This window comes from Cynocephalus volans, chromosome 1, assembly GCF_027409185.1.
Source record: "Cynocephalus volans isolate mCynVol1 chromosome 1, mCynVol1.pri, whole genome shotgun sequence".
In the NCBI taxonomy this organism is placed as follows: domain Eukaryota; kingdom Metazoa; phylum Chordata; class Mammalia; order Dermoptera; family Cynocephalidae; genus Cynocephalus; species Cynocephalus volans.
This window is the reverse complement of record NC_084460.1, coordinates 100411273-100431226: the sequence shown is the minus strand read 5'-3', so window position 1 is coordinate 100431226 and position 19954 is coordinate 100411273. Positions and strand designations below refer to the sequence as shown.

At 35.9% G+C, this 19954-nt stretch overlaps 1 protein-coding gene across 1 annotated transcript in view; it reads right to left on the bottom strand.

The window, feature by feature from the left end:
• NAALADL2 (N-acetylated alpha-linked acidic dipeptidase like 2) overlaps positions 1–19954 on the bottom strand; it is a 757732-nt gene that overhangs the window by 42639 nt on the left and 695139 nt on the right. Inside the window, exon 12 of the mRNA XM_063104553.1 lies at positions 10231–10324. Coding sequence (XP_062960623.1) covers positions 10231–10324 — 94 coding nt within the window. The remainder of the gene's footprint in view (positions 1–10230; positions 10325–19954) is intronic.

Sequence of the window (19954 nt, the reverse complement as noted above, 5' to 3'; positions counted from 1 at the left end):
TAGGCAGGCCAATTCAGGAAAGACTAAGATATGCGAAAGGAAACGCATTTCTACTACTCAGGGAATCTTCTACCCTCTAGCCAACATCACCCTGCAGCATGCTCCCCTCAAGAAAGTTCATGAGGCAGTGTGTGTAGTGGAAAGGGCTGAGACTTTGGAATCTGACAACCTAAACCTATCACTTCTTAAATGTATGCATCTGGGCAAGACATAAAACTCCTTTAAGGTTCAGTTTCTTAAACTCTAAATTGAACTTCATTTGTAGCTCAGTTCATTGAGCTAGAGTACAGTAAAATATCACAAAAAAATGTAAGGCACTTAATACATACCTGGGGCTTTGTCATGTGACCTCTAAAGCACAGGGAGCTTCTCAGAAAACATATTCCTTCTGAAGTCCCTCAATACAGGATCCCCAAACACCTTCCAACAGTAGGTGAGAAGCTCGAAGGTACCTGGTATATGTCCTATCTTCCTAAGGCCTCTAAGACTTCAAGACCATTAACTACAGTGCTGACAGTACCCACTGAATCTATACATGTTCTAAGCTGCCAGGATCTGGGATCTGCACAAACTACATCTTTTCTTGATGCACTTCATAAATTTTTCAGTGCTATGGTTTGAATGCTTGTCCCTCCCAATACTCACATTGAAATTTAATTGCCAATGTAATGGTATCAGGAGGTGGAGCCTTTAAGAGGTGACTAGACCATGAGGACTCCACTCTCATGGGTGGCTTTAATGCTTTTAAAAAAGGGCTTTGGGAAGTGGTTTCTCTCTCTTTGCTCGTCCACTCTTCTGCCATTTGGGAAACAGTGTTCCTCCCCTCCAAAGGATACAGCCATCTTAGAAGTGGAGACTGAGCCCTCTCCAAACAACAAGCCTGCTGGTGCCTTGATCTGGGACTTCCCAGCCTCCAGAACTGTGAAAAATAAATTTCTGTTCTTTATAAATTAGTCAGTCTTAGGTGTTCTGCTATAGCAGCAGAAATGAACTAAGAAAATGAGTTTCAAGTTGGCATAAAACCCTGTGTATTAAGTGTGTTCTGCAACCTCCTGGGCAAATTTATAACTGTCCAATTTTAAAAAGTGATTTTACTGCCTACTATTGCGATCTCTTCAGAGTTTTATACTCTGAAAAGTTTTAAATTTCAGTTTATTTCCATTTTTCTATCTTTTGGTTCTATTTTGTGGCTGTATTTTTAAAGACCCACTCAATTTCATTTTAAATTAAGAGTGAAATGTGTTGGTCATACTCTAAAACTACATTTTTATATCAGACAAACAGGCTTTTTCGTTAATAGTATTTTACAGAACCTATTCTTCTATGGATGAGCTTATCACAGTTTTAAAGGTGCTAACAATTGCACAATCACAGCTTAGACTTCACTGATTTATAGTGACAAGTAAAAGTATGATTTATGTTCTGCATAATACGGTGGTTAAAAGCAGAATAGAAGATTATTTTCAGGGAAAAATGTATGTTACTTAATGTCATCTTAAAAATACCTTGTGGCATCACTAAAGAGAAGAAAAGAAATTGCCAATATGATTTCAGCCAGAGGAAACAGCAGTCCTTTATTATCCTACATTTTCTATTCTTTTGCTGCCTTCTATAGTATGAGTCACAATGAGTCATCTCAGCTGGTTATTTAAAGATGTTAAACAAACAAAACTCAGGTAAAGAGAGAAATTTGGGAACCAGTGCACTATTGATACTCAACTAATCTAACATCAATTTTAAAATGCATAGATAAAAAGATATTATTTAAAGATGAAATATGCCAGAAGACAATGGATAATTATGGCTAAACTGAATGCAATAGAAATCCTTTTTACAAAGATGCCAAAGTGGTATATTTAAAAGGATTATGTTGTCTACTTTTAAAAAAACAGGCAGCACATTCTTGCCTTCTAAAGATTATCCAATAATCCTGGTAGCCGAGGCAGAAGCGAATCTAGCAAGACTTTTGACACATTGTAAGGAAGGTTTCTCCCAACAGTGTCTGTCTGCCTGGTGCAGAAATTGAATCATGAGCCCTTTTTATGACCCACAGATGCTGTCACTGTGTTACTGTGATAATGACTGTGGCTACATGCTCTGGCTACTGGTTGCTTTGGAAGAGTGAGCAAAAGTTTTCTTGAATGAATTAAGTTTACATGTGGTTTATTCTTATCATTCTCCTCCTGTAATGGAAAGTTGAAATTTTAAACTTAATACATGTGAGTTTAACTACGTATTGGCTAAACCAGGAAACTAAAAAAAAAGGATTCAATAAAATTAATCACCATGAGGGCAAGGGTACTTTGTGCTCTATTACAAACCAAGATTAAAAGTATCTTTGGGGTGGGCTGACCCTGTGGCGCACTCGGGAGAGTATGGTGCTGGGAGCGCAGAGACGTTCCTGCTGCGGGTTCGGATCCTATATAGGAATGGCCGGTGCACTCACTGGCTGAGTGCCAGTCACGAAAAAGTCAAAAAAAAAAAAAAAACAACTTTAAAAATGCTGCCAGTGAGGCAAAACTCATAGAATAATAGATTGTGGTACAATCCTGTCACTGGCACAGAGTTTTATCTTAAAAATGCATTGGGGGGAGGGGAGAACTACAATATAATAGACCATTACTATGATGGAAGAGCAGAAAAAATGAAAAGTCACCAACAGATTTCAATCAAAATAGTGTCACATATAAAATGTAGGTAACTGAAAAAAACAACTTCAAATGAATTTGGATGAAGTACTCAGAATAGAGAAGGAAATGATGATCATAAAGGGAAGCTGTATGAATAGTAGCAAATTGTGAGACAGGAGATAAACAAAAGAAAAAGTACAATTCCGAGGAATGCAAAAGGGACAACATGCTTAGAATAAGAATTAATGGGCATTATGTGATAAAAATGTGTGTTCAAAGAGGACTGGTAGGAAAGAAAAACTAGTTTAGGGATGCAAACATTGGCAATGTGGAGACAGTCATTTTATTACAGACCCAGCTGCCTCAAATCCTTTTTTGAACTTAGATGCGGATTATCAATAAATAAAATACAACCTTTAATATAGTTACATAGTCAGAATCCATATAAAAATATAATGGGGATTGAGAGTAAACATATTTTTAGGAATTTGCACCCAACAGATGGCCAATGTCTTACCAAATTTCTCTATTAATTTGAGCAAGCAAGATAAGATACCTCTCAGAGAATGGTTTTGAGTTTTACGTCCTTGTCACAACAAAATGTAAGTTCCAGAAATGCCAGTTCGGGTCAAAATGCTAGATATCTAGCATGATTCAGAATTCCTATGATAACATTTCCTTGAAATGGTATGGATATTAGAAGACTGTCTAGGACTTCCTAGGAAGAGCACAGGACTGAATAACCAGTGCACCAATCTTCACTGTCTATAGGATAGGCAAGTCCAAAGCTGAACTTGGTGGTAATTAAAACCAAGATCAGAGACAGATGGGCTAAGAACTAGAACCCTGCAATTTATGCAGGACATAAGTTTGCCAATTGGGAAATTCATTTTCTGTTACTCAGAAAGAAAATGAATAAATAAAAAACAGATGGGTCTCACTCACTTGTAACTGTAAAAAGAACCAAGTGGATACTGAAAAATTGAAACTACAAATCTAACAGGTCACAGAACACTTGCCTTAGTGGCTTCATCATCTAAAATACTATCCCTCCTTCTAAAATGAAGTGATCGACACTAATGAATTATCAGAGGTAATAAAAAAGAAAAAATATTCAGTTCAAATCAGCATTGTCAATTATTCAAAGAATGGGAGGAAATGCTGCTGACTACTATTTTACATTTAGTGAGACAATCAGGAGGTGGCAACAAGCCACACAGTTCAAAATTATGCTTTCTGCTGAGTCTGGCCTGCACTAAATAAACGTGTACTTAGCCAGAGCAAATGAAAATTACTTTTACTTTATTTAGTCATTTGCAGATTTTACAATAATGCTAAATAATTAACATCAAGAATTCTGACCAAGAAAAATTGAAAATATTAAACAAAAATTATATAGTCAGAATTATATACCTGATTATTTTAAAGTGCTGTTTTAAACATTAAGAAATTTATAAAGTGAAAGACAGCGATCTGAGTACAATGATTAAGTGCCCACTCTTTAGTCTGCTTCCAGGTTAAAGGGTGTGGTGGTATTTTATTTATTCTTGATGACTCCCTCTGCACCTGCAAACTAGTACATTGCCTTCATTGTTTGTCGTTGTTGTTGTTGCTGGCTGGTGAGGGGATCCAAACCCTTGACCTTGGTGTTATTGACACCATGCTCTAACTAACTGGCATTGCCTTCTAAGTGCATTTTTTGAACATACGCTTCTTTGTCACAAGCGTATCTGAAGTGTATCAGTTATCTTATCATTCACTGTACATACCATATCTCCATACACCACATAAAAATATTCATTCTCTATTATGTGTTTGGCATTGACCAAATATTAAGAGCCAAGGTCACTTAGTCAAAATGAGCTTTCAAGAACCATCCAATAAATCAACTCAAACAAATTATTCACTGGTAAATTATCCTTCGTTCTGGTGGTTGTGAGAATGGTAGAGAATGGTCTGCTGTTGCTGTAAACTAGTGTAATAAATAAATAAGATGGCTGGTTGTCAAGGGGTAAAAATTACGCCGTTGAAAATGCAATTGGGTTTCCGAGTCCTTCATACTTATACTGTTTGCAGTAAGAAGAAACAGTACTTTATGGTTCAGCCTTGAAGGTCACTTTTTCTTTTCTTTTTTTTTAACTGTAATTGAGAACTTAAAACTAATCACTGCTAACTGTCATGACAAAATAAGAAAATATATCAACAATTTAAGCTTGTATTAAGCAGTAAAATTATATGTTTCATTTAACACAGTACAGGAACTCTGTTTAGCTAATGAAATCATCTAGCATTGTAGCTAAAACTGAAACCGAAATATTTATTTAGGTGGTGATAAGCAGTCTTCATTATTCACACATTAGTACTTTCTTTGTAATGTATTTTAGACATAAGGTTATAACTAAAGTAGTCAAAATAGAACAGGTGCCTATAATTTAGCAAAGTTTTGAATAATCTTTGAATGATAATTTTAACTCATGATGACTAAAATATAAAAATGTATAGTTTAAAGATAACTAAAGTACATATCACTTTGATCAAATATTTATACCCAGACCAAGGTAAACTAAGTTTTTTGGGGGGTTTTTTGCCTACTTTTTGTTACATTTTATTTTGCTTTGCTTTGCTTTGTTTTTTTTTTTTTTTTTTTTATATATATGTATGGGTACATGTCAAGTCTGGTCTCATCTTTCTCACTTATAGTAACAGGGAGACCCAAGGAATTTCACATCAAAAGAAAACAAATATAAAAAAAAAACAGCAACCGAAGAAAATGTTCTTCACCTATAGCAGAAGTAGTTTGATATAACAGCAAGAGGCCATAGTGCTCCTGACTCATCCAGCTAAGAACTTTGGATTTTATGGCAAGACCGAGCTAGGAATAGTGGAGTCTGGACTGGAATAGAAATCTTTGTAGAATGACTGAAGTTTTGTTTTGCTTTGCTTTGCTTTTTCCTCCTGTGATGACATGTTCTTAGATGCAACTATTGAAGAAAGAATTATTAACCTGGCCTGTTCTCAGAATATTTTCTTTACCTTCTTAACTGAAACCTGACTCTTCCCTCAAATATTGCTTCCATTGCAGCCCTTGCAGGCAGGGGTGCCTTCGTACCCTTGGCCCTAGAGGAATTACACAAAGCATTTCTAGGGTACTGCTCATTCTTTGAGGATTTTAGCTCCTGACTCATAGTCACTCCCTCTTACCTGACTCATCTTAATTTTTGGCAATTTCAATATCCACATAAACATATTCTGGCCTCTTTTTTTCTTAGCCTCTTTTCCTCTAGCAACCAACTACCACACTCCCATGGTCATATCTGCACTCTTCTATGATTTAATTTTCAGGAATCCTATCTCTTTAGTTCATGTGCTCTTAATTGTTTGATCTCACCAATTGTTTCTTCTCACCCAGACATAAAGTATATTGGTCCAACTTCCATTTTGCTCACCTTCATTCCCTTCATATCCTCGCTTTATTTCATCCCCAGTTGAGTTACTTTAGCCCATCATCACGTGGAGTTCTCCTTTGCATACACCCTGCTTTCTCAGAAAAGCCCTGGCCCTGATTAAAACCAACTCTGCCTGTTCTGTGCCTGTGATGGAGTTCAGGACACACTACTCTAAAATATGGCACCTTGGCATTTGCAGAAACAGCAGAAACAAGAAGATCTCTTTGACCTTCTCCCTCCCCTTCTCCCCTGAAGCAAGCCGTAAGAGAACTCTCCAACCTTCCTCTGAAGTAGGCCATAAAACATTCTAGCGGTGTCCTCCCTGGAGGAAAAGAACATCCTTATCCTCATTGGCACAGAGACAGAGAATCTGAACAAACGGGCCTTTCTGCATTCCCCCTGGTTCACTACCATTATGTCATATACTTTAGTCCTTCCATCCCATCATACTTCTGCTCCCTTCATCCAACATAACGTAAAAATATACCGATTTCCCTACTTCTTTGGATCTTCATTTCTGAAAGTCCCTATGTCACATAAAATTTATATTAGATACATTTGTGTACCTTTCTCTTGTTTATCTGTCTTTTGTTTCAGGGGTCTCAATCATCAACCTAGTGATGGGTAAGGAAAGAAATCTGTTCTCCCCTACACTTGCATCCCCAGCTGAAGGTTGAGAAAATACACAATTATGCTAAAGTATGTCTTAAAACGTGTATTTCTTCTGGGATCTTTATGCTGTCCAAAAAACATATTTTCATAGTTCTTCACTTTCTTATCCTTCTAAATGACTATTTTATTGCTTTTCCAACATGAAGAGACTTGCCAAGAGCTCTCACCACCACATATACAGATCTGCCATATGTTCTGCCTTCCTTCATATTTTTATGGATAGATTTTTGTGTTTCTCCATTGGTCTGAATGTTTGTGTCACCCAAAACTTCTTGTGTTAAAATTCGAACCCCCAAGGTGATGGTATTAGGAGGTAGGGTCCTTGAGATGTGATTAGGTCATAAGCCCAGAGCCTTCAAAAATAGGATTAGTGCCCTTATAAAAGAAGCCTGAGACAGCACCATCACCCCTTCTGTCATGTGAGGTTATAGCGAGAAGGTGGCCCTCTACAAGCAAGGAAGTGGGCCCTCAACGGACACTGAATATGCCAGCACCTTGATGTTGAATCTCCCAACCTCCAGAACTATGAGAAATAAATTTCTGTTGTTTAGAAACCACCCAGTTCATGTTAGTTTTGTTATGACAGCCTGAGTGGACTAAGTTGCTAGCCAAAGCTAAGTCCTCCACACCTGTGCTTCCCCTACTCAAGAAAATCACTCCAGTGATTTTCCCTCTACTCTCTTGTGTGATCATATTTTCTCTCTGCACTAGATTAATGTCATCAAAATAAGAACAAGCCAAACCTTCTTGATCCCATACTTCTTACCATCTACCACCATTTGTCCCTAATTTGTCACCTCCCATTCTTTTAAATCCCTCTAATCAATCAGGTTTTTGCTTACACCACTCCACTAAAACTGATTTTGTTGAGATCACCAAGGACCTCCAAATTGCTAAATCCAGCAGTCAGTTCCCAGTCCTCGTTTTTCTTGACATATCAGCAGCATTAGAATCATCCCTCCTCTTTGAAAGATTTTATTCACTCGGCTTCGGGCTATCACATTTACTTCTTTTTTCTCTTATTCTTTGGCTACTCCTTCTTGGTCTCCTTCTCTGATTCCATCTTTCCTCCCAATTTATAAACGTAGGAGTACCCCAGCAATCTTAGACCTTTTATGTCCTCTGTCTACACTCAACCCCTTAGTAATCTCATCTAGGACAACTCTCAAATTTATTTAACCAGGTAAGAACTCTCCTCTGTACTCTGGATACAACTGCCAAATTCTGCTACAACATTTATTTTGAGAATGTAAATGTGTTATGAAGTGATTGATATTAGGGCACAATTTCAGCATAATGCTAATTTTAAATTGGCTTTTATTTATGCCAAATTTGTTTTACCATGGTAACGTGTGTGTGTGTGTGTATATTTCTTAGCAGCAGGAATTTTAATTTTGTTTTATTCATTTAGCTGCTATTTTTGTTTTTGTTTTCGCTTGTTTATTTTGATAATGGAACTATACCAGGCACATAATGATGCTCAATAAGTATCTGTTAAATAAATGAATAAATGGATTCAGTAGATTCTATGAAGTCCATAAAAATTACATGCAAAATTTGTTGTTCGTATTTAACTTTCTGGGGAGCAAGACTATAGTTTTCTTCAACCTATCCCTCAAAAATCAGTTTAACAATATAATTCTAACAGTGACCCAATAGGTCCTTTTTGAGCTTCAATAGTAGCCTGAATTACTTAAAATGTTCATATAGTAGTTAAAATGCTGAAACATTGTGCCTATTTATGAATTTTTAAAAATGAACTTGATTGTTCAAAAAAAAAAATAATAGAACTTGGCATTTAAAATGACAGTATTATTAACACTTTTGGTTTTGCTGGCTTTATTTTAATATTTTAAAATATAACTCTTCATGTCTTTTTTACAAAGATGTTATACATTTATAATAGAAAATTTGAACTCAGAAAAGCAAATTGTTTATCATTTATAATTCTATTATACAGTGTTAGTATTTTGCATATACTTTCCAAGGCTCCTTTCCATGCATAATGGTTATTCCTCTACAGATGGACAACTATTTATGTCATGTAAACTCCTCCTTTTCTTCTCTGAATATGAACTATCACATTCAATACTAGTGAAATTTCCTAGAGCATGAGAATGAGAACTAAAAAAAAGCAAAAGTCTACAGAACAAACAAAATAGAAGTTTTTTTTAAAAAAAAAAACCTTGCAGAAAAGATATTTATTATTCATAGAACTATTTAGTGCTTTATTTATACCTGCTCTTTTCTTATTTTGCAAAATGTCATATGTTTGGTAACCAAGTTTTGAAGCTCCACATATTCTAGAAATAGCAAATTTGAAGTGGGGGACAGAGTGACTGCTACAGATGGCCACACTGACAACAGTGAGATGAAAGCCTAATGGAAATAGAAAAGAAGGAAATCATATACAGACGGACTTAAATATCCAAAAAGCAGAGCAATATGAGGCCATTTTGTGTGGGACCAAAGAGCCCTAAGTGACTCAATTGCTCACACGATCATGGTTTTACAGTCACTATCGTAAAAATCGTAAGAATCATTGAGGGAAAAAAAAAAAATTTATCACAGTATTCTCCAATTTAGGGAGTAAAAAGCAATCCAGGTAATTAAAGGGGGAAAAAAGTATTAATTTTTCAGCTATTGAAAATATTCACTCTTTAGAATGACCCATTTTTGAGGAATTTCTGCTTAAGCACTGTAGTTAAAATACTGACTTCTGTATTGAGAAGTAGTTGTCTACCAATGAGTCATTCAAGTTCTGATAAGAAGATGTGGAACTCAAAGAGGAGGAGGGTAAAATCTTTAATCACAATACTTTCCTTTGTATTTGATTAATGAAGACAAATTAGGAGCCTAATTGAAAGATTCGTATGTGGTTAAAAGGGAAAGGAAGGTAATTATTAGGGTGGGGTCAGGTTCTGCAGAGAGACATATTCAAATGTGAAGAAACTGAAATAGAGACTACAGAAATTCCTGCTTGGTTTCCTCCTTGTCATGTTTGATCTAGTACCTGCGCCAACATCTCAGTCAAATGGGATGGGGCCTGTACCCTATAGAAACTAATCCCAAAGGAGAAACTGCTGGGCCAGTCATGTTTGGACCAACTAGGTGTTAGGGACAATTTTAAAAGATAAATAAATACATAAATTAGATATCTACACTATATTATTTCACATAAAACCTGTAAATAATAACAGGAGTTTAGAATTATATTGACGAAAAAAAAAAAAAAAAGAAAAGTAGGTGGACCATCCTTTAAAATCTGATATTTTGTCTTACATTCACAGGTAAGTATATCTCATTTTTGTTGACACAGCAGCTAAAATTCTTCCAGGCCCTTCTGATGATCTCCTTCTACAGGAAGAGAGGCACAGCATTGCCATAGCTAGTAAGATAGCAAATGACTCCATCCATTGCTTGTTGAAAATTGATTGAACAATTTTTCATTTGCTTAAATTACCATAATTAAAAAAAATTACCTTTAAGGCTGCTTTGAACTTCTAAAGCTATATCGAGAGCATTAAAGGGAAGAACTGGATCATTGGCAATTTGCAAAATCACTTCTCCTGAGAGCTGAAAGAAAAAAGAAAAAGAAAACTGCTAGTACTCGATAATTAATAGTTTTTGTTTGTTTGTTTTTCATTATTTCATACAATATTGTGCATCGAGAGTAACATAAAACACAGAGTAAAATATATAATTTTATAATTTTATAAAATCTTTTACTTTCAAACAAATTTTTATTTTGTTTTTCTATAAAGAAAAAAAAGCCTCAGTATCTTTTTCATGTCTCAGAATAGTACCAAGAAATATAATATTTTGTTCCTTTTTTGAGTTAAATATTAAGACATGGCTTTCCTATTTGAAGGAGTTGTACTATTTCAGCTTTAAAACAATTCCTTACAGCTCAGAACTTCACATGATCAAAGAGTAGAGAGGAACAACTGAAAATCAATGTGTGGTTATTGCACTAAGACAGACTCCAGACAAAATTAATGAGCAATTTATTTCATTTAAAATATAGTTTAATCTAAAAAATTCCTTTAATATCTTAGGTACTATTTTTCTTAATGGTTTATTCTTAATCACTTTTCCAAAATGTATCAAAACTAATACTATTTGTATATCTTTGAGATCAATGCTTAAATTAAATTTTAAAAATAAATAAAAATTTAAGTGGCATCTCCAAAGCTCATACCTGACATTTTGATACATACATATACCCCCAACACCCCACTCTAAATCTGTGTTTGAAAACTAACATAAGCACTACAGCTAAACTAGCATCTGTTTAATAGGCTGAATAAGTCATATGCATTCCTAAATACCTGGAAGGACCTGAGGGCTGGCAGCAAATGCCATTGTTATCTCTCCCTCTCTCACAAGTGATATTTAAAATTTATCTGGGCTTAACACATGTCCCTATATCTCTTATAACCCTGAAGCCACCACACAGGGAAATGTCACCATGTTGATGATATTAGTTCATTACGCAATGTGATTAATGAATGAAAACATTGTCTTGCGAAACTACACAGGGAAATGAGCACACAATCTTGAGACGGTACAAAACAGGTAAAAATACAATTTAAAAAAATGATATTAAATATTCAAATCTCTATATTCGACAAGGGCCAAATTCCATTTATTTTATTTTATTTTATTTTTTTTGTCTTTTTCGTGACCGGCACTCAGCCAGTGAGTGCACCGGCCATTCCTATATAGGATCCGAACCCGCGGCGGGAGCGTCGCAGCGCTCCTAGCGCCGCACTCTACCAAGTGCGCCACGGGCTCGGCCCCCAAATTCCATTTAATATTTAAAAGTTTTATTCCCCAATTATTTGCACAATTCATGTTAAATACAATTTAACAATTCAATTTTATCTTTTTCTATATGATTGGGAAAATGCATTTCTTAGAAATAAAGAGAAGAAAGAACCACCTTTGATACCAGTTTATTCTTTTGAGGTATTTTTCTCCCCAGTGTAGCAGCCGCTTCTTCCCCAATGCCTAATGTATCTTTGCAGAGTTTTATCTCCAGCATAGAGATCACAAAAATCTGGAACTGCCTACTCTGATCCCATCATACTTGAGGAAAAGAGAATTGTCTGCAATAAGTTGACATGAATCCTCTTTCTATTCCACCCCACCCCATCTAAATCATGTGAGGAACACCGATATTTGGAAATAAATTATTTGTAAAAAGGAATTTTTAAAGAAGATTATAAAGCATTATGGTTTCTTTTTCCAATTTGCACTGGATAATAGAAACTACAGAACAGGCATGTTTTGTTTACACTTTTGGAATCTGGAAACCACACATTACAAAAGTTAAAATGAAAGAACTGGGAGGAAGAAAAAGGTGATTTCTCTGTGCGCTGCTGGAGAAAGTTGTTTTGTTCTGGTTTTTTTAAGAGTCATTTGGCAGCGTGAACAAGCCGAATATATGCCAACCACCTTGCTATTTCTTTCAAAAGGAACCTGGCAACAAAGATGGGGACTTCCAAGGCACTTGGCCCAGGATGGAATGGCCTAAATCGGCTTTATTTCCAGTTTCACAAGCAAGAGGGATATTTGTACACCCTTTGCCATGTAGCGAGAAGAGGTGAGGCGTACTGTACGCTCTTCTTACCCACTCTGGAGTGCAGTCGTCCTGAGGCACACCAGAGCAACTTTCCCTTCCATTTATAGGAGGCCTCATTCTTTTCAAAGTGCGTTACAAGTCTATATCTCATTTTACTGTTCTGACACCCTAAAGGCAGATAGTCAGGGATTAATATACTGTGTTAAAGACATTGAGAATCTGCCTCACTAAGAACACATAGTTAACAATCATAGTAAAGCAAAATACCAATAACTAAAATGTACTGAGCACCTTCTAAGTATCAGATGCTGTTTGGAAGTTTAAAACATTCTCTTTAATTCTCACATCAGCTCAGCAAGCCAAGTATCATTATGTTCACATTACAGATAAAGAAACTGAGGCTCACAGTCACATACCTGTGTCTGACTAGTTGGTTATTAGTAGAGAACTAAAGTTACATTCTAAATTTTTTACTTCTTTCCCACTATTCTTTCCACTATACAACTGTGTTTTCTGGTGAAAAACAAATCAAACAACAACAACAAAAATCCTGCTTCTTGTAATACTGGCCAGTACCTGTAATATTTATCTCAACCCCTGGATGGCTATGATATTTGAATCCCCATGGCATATAGCATCAGCAAGCAGCTATTCGACATCTGTGAAATTTTATCACTATAACTTTACAAGCACACAATCTGCCTAAAGACCCCTGTGCTGGGGGGTGGGGGAGGAGAAGGGGTGGACTAAGGGGTACAAGCCTACACTATCTACCTTATGTGAATCACTGTGCAGTATATGCATGTATTGACACCAAGTACTGTACCTCACAAAAATACATATAAATAAAATTGAAAAAAAAGACCCCTGTGTCTTTCCTTGTCCACTTATTTCAGATCATCATACCCCTGATCAGAAGATAAAGAAAGAATGAACTAGAAAAAAAGTTGTTGTACAAGATTTAAAATATTAAAATATATAAAATGGTTATATATTGATGAATGAGTTAACGAACACCACATTGCAAAGGGTTTCCTCTCTCACTAAGTACTATTGACGTCCCTGGACTTAGTGGTCTCACTGTTGTTAGGCAAGATCAGATTGTCAAAAAATAAAAAGGACGCATAGAATCTTCTAGATGTAAGGGCAATAAAGGCAAATTATAGTTATCCTATATAAAAGTTTGTCTTTCTTCAGCTTTAAATAATTTTAGTTGTATTTAAAGGTTCAAAAGAGTATTTTTAGAAAACTTAATAAAGGGAGATACATATGTACACATATATTTTTTCTTAAACTTAGTAATAATCTGTTGTCTTGTTGCTTTCTAAGGTGGCATTTATATTTTCTGGTTTTGTCACAAATCATTCTCTTACTCACTAGACCAGTCTGGAAAGGAAAAATAAATATACGTATTTATTTATTTATTAAACTGTTAATATATACATAATAGGGCTATTTTTCTCTCCTTAATTATTGTAGCCTATTGCCCAGTATGGTGACTATATATGCAATAAATGTTTTGAATTAATTTATCAGTTAATGCATGGACGATGCAGTTGGAAATAAATAGGTTTACTAAAGCAATACCAATACTGTGGGTCTATAATGTAACTTTTTTTCAGTTGCAGGTAAAGGCACTCAGTGAACATTGTGTGGTTTGTTTCACTTTTATAAATTCAGATTAAGGTAACCATAGTCAGTACCTTATACTTAAGCTGTAAGTTAAACTCTCATTGTGGGATTGTTTTTATGTCCTCAGACAAATTTAAAATGCAACAGAGCTCTGCTATAGAAGTTGATGCTGTGAGATAATCATAACACCTGTTTTATACGTTAGTGTGAAAAAGAAATTGAGAGAGACTGGATTGTTGTGGCATGGTGTGTCATAATACAACAATAGTAGATGAATCATGAACCGTCCTACTTGCATCTATTGAGCCTTTATTGTGTGATCATCACTGTGTTATGGGGGGAAAGAAGAGAGCTAATAGTTAGACAGTTTGTCCCCTTAAGACTTACTTTCCTGTTAGAGATAAGTCAATACCATTTTCTATTTCATTTTTAAAATGGTGTTAGCCAAGATTACTGCACACAATTTATGTACTCCTAGCATGATGACAATTTAGCATTAAGAATCTTATTATGCCTCATGTAGAATACTCCGCAAACTCCTCAATTAATTTCCATGTAATTACACCACATGTATATACTTTGGACTCAGGAATCTAGAGTGTAAAAGGGAAAGGTATTCCAGACTAGGGGAATAAAATAAGCAAAAATCTCTGGGGTAGAAAGAAGCAAAGACTTTTTAGAGAAATATGAAGAAATGAGTGTGATCGAAAGGGAGTTCTCAGTTAGTGGGAAGTCAGTTTGTATGGGAGGTGTGATGCAGGGAGTCGGAAAACCCTAAAACTCAACCAAGGCATATGGCCACGATTCAGTGATCTGTAGGGAGTCCTTTCTATCTCTCTTAACTTTCAGAGCAGAGGCACTGTCTGATAAATTACAGCCTGGCGAGAGTCTTCATGACAGAATTTCGTGGTGCTTGGTGCCCTTCAGGCTGTTATGTTCATCCTGAAGTGACCTGATTCTGATTTATGTCACGTTATAGTAGAAAACCCCTAATTTAACAATAAACACCCTGTGGATAACAGACCTCAGGGCGGACAACTATGGGTAAGGGGACTGGGGGGATCTCCCTAAAGATGAGCCGAACAAGAAGCAGTCTCCCAGTCCTCATGATCTCTTTTTAAGGTGTGGGATCAATACAGGACAGGGAGTGAGGCTGTATTCCTGACATACCCAACCTATTTTCCCAGCAAAATAGGAAATTAAATGGTGTTACACAAGATTAGTGCACAAAATTTATGTACCCCTAACATGACAACAATTTAGCATTATCATCATCTCTCATCTGGAATATTCCACAAACTCCCCAATTGATCTAAATGTCTGTCTCCAACCGGTTCTCCACATTATCACCAGAGTTATGATGTTACTTATTCAAAGTATGTGAACCCCCCCCAAAACAGGCCTGCTTGTTTCACTTCCTGTCTATTGCTCCCCTCGACCTATAGGAAAATTGATGGTTTCCAATACTAAACTCAAAAGCCTATGATCTGGCAAGTCTATCTAGGGAAAAAATAACTGGGAAGTAAAACTGTCTTAGAAAGTCAAGGACTTATATAACCTCCATAACTAACAAAAAGGATCCTCCAGATAAAACCCACATCACAGTAAACAGTGACCAAAATCTTTAATGTCACACCTGCTCCCTAAGCCCCAGGAAGGACTGCCACGTAAGAGCTGGGTGTGAGAGTGGAGACACCCAGTCACCTGGAAGAGAGTTCCTGTTCTTACCAATGGATGCCTTGAGGGTTTCTTTCTGTGGAAAGGTTTTGAGGGGAGGCTAGGAGACCTTGCAATGGGCTTGTTTTCACTGCTTACATGTCTGCCAATAGGAAGGGAAGAAAGAAATAGGAAAATTGTTATGGAACCCCTAAGCTTCTAACAAAGAAATGGCTCAAGACCCCCATTCATTCCTTCCTAAGGTTTCAAAGACATTAGAATACTTTTGATGAACTGAGGCAGTCTCAGATAAAGTAATCTGGTAGCAAAGGATTTCAAAAGTCATTGCAAAGAATTTCAAAAGCCTCTGAGAAGGTAAATTGTTTTAAGAAAAAGTGTTTTAACCCAGGGAAATATATAGAATATCTGGCTGCCAAAACTCATGGCGATATTTAGGAACACTTTGTGACCTATGCTGTCTGGCCCATGGGCCTACCACAAGGAAAGTATGTGTAAACTTGAGGTCCTGTGTTTTAAACAGTGGTGACCTTGGAAACCAGCATCATTGGGCAATGGAACAGACATAGCTGTGGAGGAAAGAGAGAGCTTCTTTTCTTTCCAGCACCCTGAGAAACTGCTGTTTCAGTCACCCCAAGCTGCCTACCATTGCCAAGAGCTGAGCAAGGATTCTGCCCACCTGGTCTGGGGGCTGGCACGTGCTTTCACTGCAGAGTTGCTGCAGCTGACAGTCCTTGAAAAGGCTCTCTAGACTCCTTGGGCAGGATGTGGAGCAAAGAAGACTTCATCAGGGTATGTATCCCCATTAATTTAATTTGATTATGAAAGAGATGGTTCCTTACTTTGTCCTCTAAACTGATAAGGGTGGGGGGGGTGTTGTTTTTAAAAAAATATTCACTAATACCTGCCAATGCCAGGGCATTCAAGAAGAAGAAGACAACCCCTGCTACAAACTCCCAGATTCTCATCCTCTTGTCCAGTCTCTGCTCTTGGTGAAAGCCCCGTCTCCTCTCTATGTTCTCAGCCTAAACTCTGACTGCACAAGCTTGAGTTTACTGTGAGTATGAGTTTGGGTTCCCCTCAAAACAGACCTGGAGACAAAATTTGAGCTCAGGTAGTTCATTGAGAGGTAAAGAGGTGGAATGGGAAGGAGAAACAAGAAAGGGAAGACAGCAAATAGAAGGCATTTTATAAAGTCAGCTACCATTGTGGATGACTGGAGCTTAATCTTGTTGGAGAAAACCTGAGAGCCAGTATAAAATCGGTGCCTCAGAATTTTCCTGTACAAGGGGCAAGGGAGCTGGGTATTGATTCACTAGTTCCCATCAGGCACTGGAAGAGGGTTGCTCCATGGAGGTGTTGTATCTTTAATCCTCCTGGACTGTCCTGTGTACTGGCAGCTTTCTGCACTTGAAGAAAGACTCAGGCAAGGAAATAAAGTTTAGTATTTGGAAATCTACTACTAAAATAGAATGCTTACTTGCTATTCCTAGACCACAGGAAAGTAACAGGTGTGATTATTTTCAATGTTAAGATATCTTTCCTCTTTCGGCGACTATTATCACCCATCTGTTAGTAAATTTTAGCAGAGAAAATATATTTAAAGATTAACTTGGAGATAATCAGTCAATCACTTTCTAATGATTATGTTTTAGTGAAATAATCATGTTTTGACTTTGTAACACAGTTGTATCTTTTGCTAGTCATATTGTTCCTAGAGAGGAACCATGGTATGTTAGTATTTCTTAGCTCACTGGGAAAAGAAACTTCAAGATACCAACTTTATTTTTTTTTTACTATGTTTAGTAGTAATTTGCATGTGTTGATTGACAAATTAAAATTAAGTATACTCATTATATTTCCCTAGTAGCTAAGTTCAGCATGATATTATTATTAATAATAACAGCAGATAACATTTATTGAGCTTTGGCCATGTTCCAGGTATTATTCTAAATTCTTTACATGAATTAATTCATTTAATCCTTACAGTATCCTTATTCTATTTTGCAGATGTGAAAACAAAGGCATTGATCAATTAATTTAATTTTCTAAGGCCACTTAGCTAGTACATGGTATTTTGAGATTTGAGCCCAAGCATTTTGGCTGCAGAATCTGGACTCTTTATTATTAAACTAATTAGTATCTTTTTCTTTATCTTCAAATCTCTTTCCCAGTTTTAACAAATCAGGAAAACCAGCAGCCACTGAGACAACATTTACCAAACCTGAACATATGATTCTAAGGAATAATCCAGGGCTGATTATACCTATCAGGGATGTTTAAAATAAATACCTGAGCAAGTAATCCTATCAGGATTATAGCTTTTGATACTTGCCAATGTTAATTTTCATATTTGTAGATCCTGCTTTCCTGAGCTTGGAAAAATGGAAATAGCTATTTACAAAGTAAAACAATTCTCTAAGATACCCTAAATGTATAAAGTATTTTTCTCATTTTTCTTACAGTAAACAGCATTGAATAAATAGATATCAGATACACTGGAAGAGCGAGGACAATAAACAAAAGAGGTAAATTGATGTGCATAATGTTTGGTATTTATCTGCCTTAGTAGGTTATAAGTTATTATTTCAACCTTAGGTGCTTTGAAGAAGTTTCAGGAAAATACTTCTAAAAAATACCATGAACCCTTACCAAATGCTTATCAGTGATCACCAGTTCATCCTTATTCACACAGCTTGAAGGCATTTCTAGTATTAAATAAATATTTATTGAGAACCTGCTATATGTCAGGGACTATGTTAAGTGCTAGAGATTTTAAAGCTTTTCTCATAATAGGACACAAATATTGACTACAATTATAAAATAATTAAACTAGATGGTGATATGAAAAGGTATACAGGGGTCCTACTCATTTGAGGGCATCAGGAAAGGCTTTTTTGAAAAACATCTTTCTGTGGGGAGGGCACTGTGCTAGGCTCTGTATCATATAGGAAAGAATCAGAAGCAGATTTGGTGCAAAGCACATCATCTTACATCAATTCACATAAGGTTGTTTAGTTGGATTTTATGTCTTTTCACATAATAAAATTTAAAAGTTAAAAGGTACCATATTGTATTGTTTGTCTAACATACACATCTCGAAAGTTTCTTCTACAGGAAAATTCATGCTTTTTGTTAGACAAAACTAGCTATCCTCACCACCCCCCCATCACTACCACCAACAGAAATCAACTTTTGGAGTTGCAGATACTACCATAGTTGTGGTGTAACAAACAAAGTAGGATTGTTTATTTTTAAAGGCGCAATATGTTCATTAAATCATGTACTTAGTAAATTATCCAAATCAATTAATCATTGACAAAATGACTGGAGAATTGGCTTAGCAGAGTATGTAATGCTAAAGAAATATACATCAAGTATACATAATGCAGCAAGACAAAAGAGGCCAAGGATTTTCTACTTCTAGCTTACTTTTAGGTATTGCATTTTCAGAGCATAGTTCTGGGTATCTATGGTTTTAGTTTCCTCTTTAAGAATTTAATAAAACAGTGCTTCAGTAAATGATAAAGATTACCTTTCTTCCTAACATCCAACCATCAAACAAAGAACATTTTGTTAATAATGGATTAAATTACATACAGAGTCAATTATTTGGTTAAAAGATTAATACTATCATTTTCATATAAATTGCTAATATAATCATTTCTTTCTGTACGTCTTAGTTGAAAAATCAACAAAAAATAAACCTTTGTTCTATTATAGCTTTGGACATCTGGTAAAAAATATTTTCATAATATTGTTCCATTGTGTACAAAAATATTAACATTGAAAAACAATGGCATCATGTTATATATTACAGAGGCAATAAAGGTAACAGAGAGGGTAGAGATATGGGAATGAAAAAAGTAAACAGATTGTTCTTTTGGATTTGCTGCTTCTAGCTAGAGGAATTTGATTAACGGTCAAGATATATATGACCCTTACTCTATGCAATTACATTGTTAATGCAGTTTCTTTTCTAACTGTAAATACAATAAATGTTGTCGACCGCATCCTACAGAGTAAGACTTGACATTTTAAAATTAGTGAAAGAAAAACAGGGCTTTAGATCCTTTGATGTGTGATTACATTCATGACAAGTTTCTTATAGCTATGTTGAGTTGAATCCAAAATATGTGAATATAAATAAGGAATTGCACAGAGCACACTGGGAAGCTCTAGAATTTCCAGGATTTCTCTTTTCTTCTGCACATGTTGCTCAATGATAGATAGGACTCATATTTCCTTGCTTCTCAAACATCCCAGGATGTCCCACAGAACAACAAAAACCAACAATTAAAGAATTTTTTAAA